Genomic DNA, 12,287 nt, shown 5'->3' on the forward strand with positions numbered 1-12,287 from the left:
ATTAATTTACTAGTCGAGTTGTCGATGAAATTTCCATCGATTGCTCGATAGGCACATCCGCGTTCTGCCTTTGAAATGTACAAGAACCCCAGCCGGGACTCTTGTGCATTTCAAAGGTGGAATACTGCATGGAGCCCAGGGCCAGCAGGAAGTCCTGCTGATGCCAAGCTCCATGCAGGCGCTTCCTCTCTGAAATGCACAAGAGCTCCCACTGGGGACTCTTTTACATTTCAAAGCTGGCCCACCGCATAGAGCCCGGGCTCAGTGGGGTGCTGCCACTTTGAAATGCCACGCGGAGCCTGGGATCAGCTGGGCTCCCCTCCCGGCATTTTAAATTGGCAGCACTGCTCAGAGCCCAAGATCAGCTGCACGGTGCTGCCCTTTTGAAATAGGCTCCGTGTAGCACTGCTGCTTTGAAATAACCCCCCTCTTCTTCCCCTCTTGCTGCCTCTATCTGGTAGAGGCAGCAAGGGGGGGGGGGGGGAAGAGAGTAGTCGACTATCCTATAAGCATTTGCTTATCGGACAGTCGACTAGTCTTTAACATCCCTAGTCAAAATTATTATAGGTGTTTCTAACAACATTTTGATTTATAAGCACTAATAACATATGAGGATGTACAGTGAGATTCTTAATTCTTTCATGTGAATGGCAGCTTTTCCAATGACTTCAGTGGATTGAGGATTTCACTCAGCACTTTGCATTTGACTCAGTCTGAACAAATAAAATAATTAGTTTCACTTTGTGGCTTCTACATGGCAGCACAATGACACAGTGTTAGGTCTTAATACAATACAAATCCTGTTTTCAAATAATCACACCAAATCACAAACACCACATTTTTACTAATTTTATAATATATAATATAAAACACTTTTTACTCCTGAAAACAGCCTGGAAATCAATCAATCAATAAATAAAGTGTGAGTTATTTATGCTGGATTACTATAAACTGGATCAGACAAGACCAAAGTAATATTTCCTTTTGATTTATCACGTGCATCTGAAAGATTATTTACCTAAAATGATTTTAGCAGTTATAAGATCAGGAAGTAATAAGGAAGCCCCAGTAGAGTCCCTGAATATTGTAAAATCCAGTTTGGAAACTAATTATCACATTCTCCAACTATTTCCTGGAAGTTTGTACAGTTTAGGCAGATTTGCAGAAAATGAGAATTTGGCATCTGTAATTTTCCATAATTCATAAAAGTGAGCTTCCAATATGATGCCTCTGAATCAGGAAAATCTTGTTGGTTCTATCACCTGGAAACGTTAATTTCAAGTTGCTAAGGGATTATTTTACCAGAGAAGCCTACAGTTTGTAATAAACAACCTATATTTTTTGGTCAAATGTTTCTTGTCTTAGATTTTAAATTCTGTTGAAAATAGTATGTGTTTCCTCAGCAGAAATGGAGAATTTTAAGATAGGACATTCTCCTATCTTAACAGAGGAAATTCCTCATAGAAACTAACTCATGTGGCTTTCATTTATCCTGAGATGCCTCAAACTCACTTTCAGGAATCAATTAATAGCAGAGTCTTGCAAACAAAAAAGGCAACAGCCAGCAGGTCATGAACAGCAGCCAGGTACAAAATACATAGCTATGCTAGAATAGGCTGAATAGGCAGCATAGACATAGCCAAGATCCTTCTAGAATGAACTACAGATTGAGCAAATAATTCAAAACCTTTGCTCAATTCAAGAGGCAAAGAACAAAACCAGAAAAAAATCGTATTTTTTCTATGATTGCCAGAAAAACAGATACACACACCTCCATGCAAATTAAGGAAGCTCTGAGATAGGTAAAAGAGGTCTGTCAACATGACAAAAAGTTTAAGTTATGAGTGCTTCCTGATCAACTAATGAAGAGAAGCAACAACCCATGAGTCTAAACTTGGGAGGAGCCTGCAGGTGCTTCTGTCTTGTTTAAAAAAAATTCAAGGAAAATGTCTTCTATCATACATGCATCTAGAATGAGCTACCCCAGTGGTTCCCAACTGCCCGTCTATGGACTGGAAGCAGGCTGCGAACCCCTGCTTGTGGGGCCATGCCCCCAGCTGCTAAAGAGCTCCACCCACTGGGGTTCCCCGTGCAGCAGCAATGCAAGTGGCCCAGTGGGCAACCGGGTGTGCTATGGCTAGAACAGGGGCCGCAGTGAGGCTATCCCTGCCGCAGTGAGGCAGTCTCACCATAGCCCCGATTCCAGCTCTGTTAGCCGTTACTCGACCTGGCTGGCGGGGCCGTGTGATGGGCAGCTGCAGCACTTGTTTGGGGCCAAACACCACATGGAGTCTGGCTGCCGTGGCACTCAACAGGGGGCTGGCTGCTATGGCAGCCAGGCTCCACATGGTGCTTGGCCCTGGCCAAGCAACTGCAGCTGCACTCAGCCGGGGCTCAGCTGCCACGGAACTCAGCTGGGGACGAAGCACCGTGCGGAGCCTGGCTACCGCAGTGCTCAGCAGGGACTCAGCACACTGCAGGCTCCATGCAGCCCTCCTGCCATGCAGAGAAGTACTCTGTGCTCAGCTGGTGGCTGGGAGGCAACGGTAGGGCTAGGTGAGGAGGATTGGGCAAGCATGGCGGCAGTGGGGGGCTCTGAGGGTGGAGGACTCTAAGATGCGTGGGGGAAGGGATTGACAGTGAGGGGCACTGTGACATCCAGGATGGGGAGCTAGCACTGGGAGGCTCTGGGGGTGGAGCTAGTAGTGAGGGGGCCAGAGGGAGAGCTGCACTGAGGACAGGGCTAATATTGGGGACTGGGGATTAATACAGAGGGACCTGGGAGGATTGGGTGCAGTGGGGCTTTGGAAACAGGAGGCTGGCACTAGGGAACTCTGAGAGCAAGAGGCTGGCATGGGGGGGGGGGGGGAGAAGTAGGGGATTCTGGGGTCAGTGGCTGGTGCTGGGGGAAGTAGTGGAGGGTGAAGGGACTCTAGGGATTAGGGCTGGCACTGGGGGCCGGGGCTTCTTATACTGCGTACCGGCAAACCCATTCATAAACTTTTCAATATGCAAATATGCAAATAAAATGTTACCAGTCTGCCAAAAGTTTGCAACTGGGTTTGCTAGTCCCCGATTAGAAAATGTTATAATGAATGGAGATGCCTATCTCCTAGAACTGGAAGATCATCGAGTCCCATCCCCTGCCTTCACAGCAGGACCAAATACCACCCCTGACAGATTCTGCCCCAGATCCCTAAATGGCCTCCTTAAGGATTGAATTTACAATCCTAAATTTAGGAGGCCAATGCTCAAATCACTGAGCTATCCCTCCCCCATGTTGGGAACTATTCAGCTAAATCTCAGAGAAGTTATACAGACAGTCCCCGGGTTACGTACAAGATAGGGACTGTAGGTTTGTTCTTAAGTTGAATCTGTATGTAAGTCGGAACTGGCGTCAGCCGCTGCTGAAACTGATCAGTTTCAACCGTGGCTGAATCTGGACGCCAGTTCTGACTTACATACAGATTCAACTTAAGAAACCCAGGCGTCCCCAAGTCAGCTGCTGCTGAAACTGATCAGCGGCTAATTCCAGGAAGCCTGGGGCAGAGCAACTCTGCCTCGGGCTTCCTGTAGTCAGCCGCTGGTCAATTTCAGCAGCGGCTGACTTGGGAACGCCTGGGGCAGAGCAGCTGGGGTGCTGCCGGGTTGGTCCAGAGCGGCGCTGAGGGACCAACCCGGCAGCCCCCAGCTGCTCTACCCCAGGGGTAGGCAAGAAAAGCCTGGTTTGCTGGGGGAGAGGCACTAGCTGCACCCTCCCCCCCCCCCCAGCAGACCAGGGAGACGGGGGTGGCAGGACCGCCAAAGTCCTCCACGGCTTTGCTCCGTCTCCCTGGTCTGCTGACCTGGGAGACGCAGAGCAAAGCCGCAGAGTACGCGGGCAGCGGGACAGTCCAGGCGCGCCGCAGCTGTCCCACTGCTGGCGTGCTCCAAGGCTTTGCTCCCCATCTCTCTGGTCTGCTGGTCGGGAGACGGGAAGCAAAGCCGCGGAGCACGCCCGCAGGGGGACAGCTCAAGCGTGCCCGGGCTGTCCCGCTGCGGGTGTGCTCCAAGGCTTTGCTCCCCGTCTCCCTGCAGACCAGGGAGACGGGGAGCAGCTTTTCTCGCGCTGGAGGACGGGGGCGGCGGACCGCGGCGCATCTGGGCGTCCCCCCGCTCCCGTCCTCCGGGGAGAGAAAAGCCCCGTTCGTAACTGCGGTCCGCGTAACTCGGGGACTGCCTGTATTCATGTGCAAGGCTATAGGACCGCACAATTTTTGAATGGCTCTTTTCACAAAAATCAATTATCTGCTCTTTTTTCAGTAAGATTTATGAGATTTTGTCTCTGTTGGAAATATGTCCTAACAGAACCAGTTCATTCTTTCAGAACATATACTTTAATAAGTCTAATTTTTTTCTGATAGTTGGCCCTGCCCATTCATGATAATCACAAGACTACTAAAAAGCGAGTACTATCCACTATCCAGAAAGCATGAATTTTTGCAATCAATGTAACATTTCTCAAAACCAGAAGTCTGTTAATTTTCTCTCAATAAAAACTCAATTTTATAAAAATAAACATAATACTCTTCTAGCTACACATACAATATTTATCCATGAAAGCTTGGAATTGTTGGAGTAACATTTTTCAAACAAATCAGTCCTTAATTATTTTTAAAAAATCTAAGTCTAAAGTACTTCTGCCCATATTATCACACCTGTAAAAAACAAAAAACAAAACAAAACAAAAAACTATTAAGGGTTACTAAATGTGTTATATTCTTATTTTTTGCCCTGACCCTCCTCACCTCATCCCTACCGCTTTTTTTTGTTGGTAGCCACAATTAAAAATCACCGTTCTCTTTGCATATTATTTTATCAGATTTGCGTATAAAAAAAACAGAAATAACTGACACTGCCTGTTTAAGAAAACGAGGTGAAAAAAATTATGAGAAATGGGAGTATGCTCAAATGAAACAAAAATGCAAAAAAGCAAAATGGAAAACTCTGCTTCAGGGAGCTAGAGAACTCATAGCAATATTTGGTAGTGGCTACCAGGAGCTATTGCTGAGCAGACAGACAAATTCAGGAGGGATCTAGATGGGGCAGGAAAGAAATAAGAGAAAGAACAGCAAGACGAGAGGAACTGTGAGCCTGATGTTGGCAGTGTTACCACAGTTTTCAAAAACAGCCATTGCTGCAATTTTTGGGTGCTCAGTATTAGGGATGTTAAATTTAGATTAACTGGCTAATTGGATAGTTAATGCAATTTGCATCGACTATTTGATTAGTCGATAAGGGAGCCTCCGCCTTTGAAGTGCAGCAACAGCCCCATACCTGTTGCTACACTTGAAAGGCAAAAGTGCTGCAAGGAGCCTGGGATCAGCCAGCAGATCCTGGGCTCCATATGGCATTTCTTTCTGATAGCGGCAGCAAGGGGAAAGGGGAAAGCAACTAGTTGACTAGTGTGTCGACTATCCGATAAGCATTTGCTTAGTGGATAGTCGACTAGTCATTCACATCCCTACACAGTATATTTGGGCATGATTTTTTAGACATGCTGAGCATTTTGATACGAGTTGCAAGTAATCAGCTCTATCCAGCTGAATGCACCTTTCTGCAGCAGAAAGCTGTTAAACTACATGTAAATATACTAGTCTTGGGGAAATTCTGCAATTGTTGCATTTAGTGTCATAGTAAAATTGCAGAATTCTCCCAGGAATGATATACCAGCAATGCAAAACCACTACCTAGGAACAGGACAGGTGGTATCCTTGAAATAGACATGTTCTGAAGGATGTGTAAAGAACTTCTGAGAGTGAACAGCCATAGAGACAGATAAGGATTGGTACAGATAAGGATTTTTGCAGTAGGTAATTCTGGACCCATCTTCATGGTGAAAATGACAAGAATATTGATGTAACTGGGGCCCTATCAAATTCAGTCACAAAAAATGTGTCACAAACTGTGAAATCTAATCTCTTCCTGTGAAATCCGGTGTTTTGTGTGCATTTACACTATACTCCATAGATTACAGGGTGGAGACCAATATTTCTCAAACTGGGGGGCTTGACCCAAAATGGAGTTGAAGGGAGAGGGATAGCAAGGTTATTTCAAAGGAATTTGTGGTATTGCCACTCTTGCTCTGCACAGCCATCAGAGTTGGGTGGTCAGAGTGTGGCGGCTATTGGCCGGAACTCCAACTCTGAAGGCTGAGACAGCCTCCGACAGCATCAGCACAGATGTAAGGCTCACAAGATAGGATATTCCCACCCTCACTTCCATACTTCAGAACTAGGTGGCCAGAGAGTAGCAGCTGCTGCTCTCTAGCTGCCCATAATTTTGAGCAATTTGAAAATTTAAAATAGATTAAAAATAGAAAAATGCTTAAGATGTTATCCATTGAGATTATAAATCAGATTCTATCAAACCTAAACTTGACCCCTCCAGAATTAATTTCTATGAATTTATTAGACACAGAATGGCAGAAGTTTTGCTAAAGTACAAACAAACAGTCCAACACCTATTTTTTTCAGACTGTCATCTAGTAATTAAAATTAACTGGGAGCCACAATTTATGGTTCTTTTCCTGGCTATGTTGCTGACCTGTGGTATGACCAAGGCTAAGTCTTTTTCTTAATATACCCTCATTTACCAATCTGTTAAATGGGGGACACGTGTTTATGTAATTCATCAAGTTATTTGAGGTTTATTCAGTGTTTGAGAATCTCAAAAAGGTTCCATATGAATCCAAATTATTGAAGTACACTTCTGCACAACTGAAAAGTTAGGGGCTTTCCTTGTTTACCTGTAACCTTGTTTTACCTGTTATACTTTACCATCTGTGAATTTTACGGGTATAATATTTTGTTTCAATAATGGTCTGGCAACTATGTTGTGAATCTTCAAAGTTTCTTTTCAGTTTTTTAGAAAGTCAATGTAACAATCACAAATTATATGTTGCAGAAAAGAAATGTGATTTTTTAAAAAATAGTGTAAAATAATATCATTACAAAGGCACATACCCACTCCCGCTTCAGAAATACCTAAAATGAATGGATTTATACAACAACCTATTGAAATGAGTTTTGCTAATGAGGGTTAGCCTGAAGAAACATTTTCAGACATGATCACACAGCCTTTTTTAGCCCTGATGTAACTGCACAATAGCAAACCCCTAGTGCAATCATACAGCACCAGTGTAACTGGTGAAAGCTGTCCTGGTGCAAGTTTTACTGGGTTATACTTCTTCACTATAAACTTAGTCTGTTTGTTGCTTCTCAAGGTGCCACACATGCTCAACTCTCACTGATTTCAGTGCTGACAGTTCTCGTCGTGTTGCAGAATCAAGGTTACTAAACATGGGGTTAGACTTCTCCCCTCATGATCATAGAATATGATATTAGAACTTATCACAAACATCCTGTAAGTTTTAAAAGGATGAGTTATAAGAGCAGTACTTACGGTTGGCATAATTTTACCAGGTCCTGGTCAGTGGTGTTTGGAGGCAGTCCTCTGATATAAAGGTTTGTTTTACTTAATTGATCCCAACCAGAGTTGCTGCTGCTACTGCTGTTGTTATTACTGCTGGTGGTGCTGGGACTAGGAGGAGCCATTGGGTGGGATGGTACAATGGACGGCTGCAAAATAAAGACAGAGCTTATCAGAATGAAATACAGAGTAACTGCAGCATAAACCACTCTGAACATATTAATTCTGTGTATTCTCAATACACCAGTTTTCACCATATTTGGCATGAGATTATTAGGTGTACCCAGAATAAACGCAGATTTAAATTACATATACCCTGTGTTCTATATTACTCATGGGACTATATCCCCACCCTTCCACTGGGTCATTAGATGTAAAAGAAATATGGTTCTAGGTTCTCAGTAACAGATATAAACACAATTTAACTTCATTAAGTTAGTTTCAAACATCATAAAGGAACCAAATGTAACAGGTGCTAAGAAATGTGGTGTTAATTTAGAGCGAGCAAGCACACCAAATATATTAACAGTGCATAATCTACTCACTGCTCACCATTAATTTGTTTAAATTAGGTTCAAGGTTTGGTATACAGAGACTGTAGCCTGTGTACTACCACAGAAAACACAAAATTAAACATTCTTTAATCTTTCATTTTAATAAAAATATAGAGAACAAGGAAAAACAGTTACAGCATTTGAAACAAGTATTAAGTAAGGCTCTAATTTTAAAAAAATGCCCCTTTTCTCTTTAGCTGGAGTTTTTAGAAGAAAAAAATCCTCTTTGGGGGAAAGAGAGAAGAAAGTTAGTTGAGAGGAACTGGAGCTTTTGCTGCTGCTGTTAAAGTTGAACCCCATTTCATCTCACATAGCATCTGGGATTCAGATGGAGCTAGCAGAGGTGCCCATGTCTTTTGGATTGCTCTTTCTTGCCTGATCTGGTCAGGATATCTCTCAGGATTAGGACAAAGATGATCTGGGCTCTCAGAAGACTTGGAGGTGGGGGAAGAGAACAGCCATGATGGTGAATATTACATCAGCAGACTCTGTATGATCTTCTTTTATTTCACCCCAAAGTCTCTTTCTTTAAAAGATGCCCAAAAGGGAGCAATGAGTGGACTAACCCATCTCCCTCATTACTCTGTCCATCAGGTAGGCCTAATATCTGATACATCAACGTGGGGTCCATTCATCCCTGGTTTCACACCCTCGGATATTCCAAAGCATAGTTTTAATATTGTTCTTGATTGTATCAGTGGGCCCTTTTTGTTTGGGTTAACCTAGGTTTTTTTTCCCCCTTCTTTCTGCACTGTTTTCCATCAATATTTGCTATTACAGGTTATTGTGACATCTTATAAACTTTCACATACTTTTTTTTACAGTGAGCTCACAACTACAATAAATTTATACTCCTAAAGACAACAGAATTGTAGAAGCTAAATATTCAATTTCAAAGCAAAACATTCTCCTTTATCACTATTGCCTCTACGTACCTTACAAAGATTGATTTATCACTCACAAGTCCCATGTGTAGAAAGGAAGTATTATGATGTCACTTTACAGAGAACAAAGGAATAGAGAGGTTACAGGCCAGATTTTTAAAAGTGTCAGTGCACCTAAAAATGCAGGTAGGTTCCCAGTGGGATTTTCAAAAGTGCCTGTGTGACTAATTCCTATTGGTTTCAGTGTTTGAGATTTCAGAGGGCTCATATAAATCCAAATTATTTAAGTTTCAGAGGGAGTTAGGCACCAAGGCACAGTACAATCTCCATGGACACCTCTTATCTTTTTCAATAATCTGTCCCTAAGTGACCTGCCTACAGTCCTACAAAGAAGTCTGTGACGGAGCTGCAGGCCCACTGATAGCAAGGAGGGAAGAGAGAGCAAAGGGGGCAGTTGTGGCAGCTGGCCCCCTTTGAATTGCTGCCAGAGTGCCTGTGGTGCGTTGGGGGGGGGGGGGAGGGGGGGGGAGAATGCTGCGGTCTTGGTAGTGTGAAGGCTGCCTGCCCCACCTCAGCCTCTTGCGCCTGAAGCTCCTCTCATCTTGGGATGTGGAGCTGGCCTGTGGAGGATGACACCCTCCTGCTGAGCTGGAAACTGATTTTAGAACTGCCGAATCCTAATCCTATGCCTTCACCACAGCACAACATAACATTATAATAAGAAAAGAATTCCCTTACAAAAAAGTTTGTGATGTTATAATAAAGAGCATTTTAAAGCATGTGCATGCACGTAGGGCACTGCTAAGGTTACATGTGTAATTCCATAGAGTGCAAAGTTTACCCTGGAAGAGAGTGGCCTGCAAAAATTTCAGAGCTCCATAGCTGGAGAAGATCTGGGTAAAGTCTCGCAATGGATTAAGATGGACTGCAGCTGGAAAAAAGTGAATTCTAATATAGATATGGAGGTGGACATTAAGACACAAGAAAAATAAAACTATGCAAGAGTTGGGGGGAGGGGGGAGAGGGAGGAAGACATTCTTTTGTAGGCCACAGAAAAACATCAGATTTAAGCAAACTTTGGTACCTAATCATAATTGTGTTTCTCTCTTGTGTTTTCTTGGCAGGGTTTTGTAATCTCTTTCAATTCAGTATATTAAGGTTTATTATGCAGTAACAATAAAACTTAGCAACAAATTGCAACATCCAATTTCATTGCACAAAATTACATTTGAAATGCAGAAATATTACTTTTTGACAACATCAATACCCCATTGAAATGTTATGAAAAGGAGCTCTCAAGCATGCGTGCTTAACTGCTAAAATTTTTCAAATTTAAATCTTAAAGGAGTATTTAAAATGGAAAATATGCCCACCAGAGCTTTTTGTTTTTTGCAATTTTTATTCAAAAGCAGTTACTGTAGAAAACTTTTTTAAAATATCCAATCTCTTTTGAAAGATTTACATTTTGAACTCCAGCCTTGACCCAGAGTTTTGTCCAAACAGGATTCAAAATGGGAAAGATTAAACTCTCCCTTTTTGTTTGTAATAAACAGTGAGGGAATATTAACTGGAGTAGCACTACAGGTGCAATTAGAGCACATTGCTTTTACTAATACAAATTGATTATTTTTAGGGTTCTAAGTTATGCACAAAGCAGTTAAACATCAAAACTTTTTCATACTTCACTAAAAGCGAGGCATATATTATGCTAATCTCTTCCTTAAATGGGTCTCTTTTGAAAGGCATATTGGCTACGTCTACACTAACCCCTTCTCCGGAATAGGCATGCTAATTTCTAACTTTGGAATAGGGAAATCCGTGGGGGATTTAAATATCCTCCGCGGGATTTAAATAAACATGGCCGCTGCTTTTTTTCCGGTTTGGGGAAAAGCCGGAAAAGAGCGTCCAGACTGGCGCGATCCTCTGGAATAAAGCCCTATTCCGGAGGATCTCTTATTCCTACTTGAAAGTAGGGTTTTATTCCAGAGGATCGCACCAGTCTGGACGCTCTTTTCCGGCTTTTCCCCAAGCCGGAAAAAAAGCAGCGGCCATGTTTATTTAAATCCCCCGCGGATTTCCCTATTCCAAAGTTAGAAATTAGCATGCCTCTTCCGAAGAAGGGGCCAGTCTTGACGTAGCCTTCATGTCTAAATTGAGGAAAGATACAATTGTTCTGTTTAAAGTTTCAGTCAACTGCTGTCTTCGTGTTGTATTTTTTATATATATATATATATATATATATATATATATATATATATATATATATATATATATATATATATATATATATATATACACACACACACATACATACATACATACATACACACACACACACCTTTCACTGAAATAAATCACACCCATGCATATTTGTATTGCCAAAATTTGGCTTTATTTTCATTCTTCAATGCTTTTCTTTTTCTTCTTACACACTTTGGATCATAAAATCCTGTTATACTATGAGGCATGCACATACTATAACAGAGTGGCCAAACTGTGGCTCAGGAGCCACAGGCAGCTGTTTTACAGTTCAAGAGTGTGAAGTCCCCCATGTTCAACCCATTCTCTGAATACCAGACTGGAGGTGATGGGAGAGTGCTCAGGACCTCTGCCTTGCAGCAGGGTTGTGGAGGAAGAATTTCTGTCCAGCCCCAGCCCCCAACAGGCATGCCCTGCTGTGCTGGACTGAAGTGCCAAGACCTCCTTCCTTGAGGCTCAAAGTTTGGCCTAGGCTGCGTCTAGACTACAGCCGCGTTCTTTCGAAATTAAATCGAAAGAACGCAGTTTTTCTTTCGATGGCGGTAAACCTCATTTCACGAGGAATAACGCCTTTTTTCGAAAGTGTTCTTTCGAAAAAAGTCGTTCTTGAATGCAAACAGGGCTTTTTCAAAACAAAGCATCCAGACTGCCTGGGTGCTCTCTTTCAAAAAAGCGGCTCACTTTTTCGAAAGAAGAGGTTGCAGTCTAGACGCTCTCTTTTGAAAGAGGCTTTTTTCAAAGATTCTTTCGAAAAAGCCTCTTTCGAAAGAGGCTTGCAGTCTAGACATAGCCCTAGAGATGTAAAATCCTGTATAACCGGGTAACTGATTAAAGGAGGAGCAGGGAGATGGGAGGGGGAAATGCAGCCCGGTTAAACTGGAACTGCCCTGCCTGTGACGTACCCAGGCCTGGTTAACCTTTCACCCCCTAAGTCTGGCCACTCCTACACTATAAATTGGTTTTGGGGGAAAAAAACTCACTTACTTATCTGTAGCAAGTGGGAAATGAGCTTTTCTTCCTGAGTTTGGGGGAAAAGTCCCAAGATATACATTTCTGAAGAATTTAAACTTTTTCTTAAATATGAAATGGCTTCTAGCCCTTCCTAATGGTTGCAGTCAAA

At 42.8% G+C, this 12,287-nt stretch overlaps 1 protein-coding gene across 3 annotated transcripts in view; it reads right to left on the reverse strand.

Moving 5' to 3' along the window:
- The window catches only part of RBMS1 (RNA binding motif single stranded interacting protein 1), a 224,942-nt gene that overhangs the window by 110,640 nt on the left and 102,015 nt on the right, over positions 1-12,287 (reverse strand). For all 3 annotated transcript variants that reach the window (XM_006111647.2, XM_006111645.2, XM_006111646.2), the window contains exon 2: positions 7,444-7,619. In XM_006111647.2, the coding sequence (XP_006111709.1) occupies positions 7,444-7,619 (176 nt within the window). The remainder of the gene's footprint in view (positions 1-7,443; positions 7,620-12,287) is intronic.

The sequence above is a fragment of the Pelodiscus sinensis genome, chromosome 7 (assembly GCF_049634645.1).
Source record: "Pelodiscus sinensis isolate JC-2024 chromosome 7, ASM4963464v1, whole genome shotgun sequence".
NCBI lineage: Eukaryota > Metazoa > Chordata > Testudines > Trionychidae > Pelodiscus > Pelodiscus sinensis.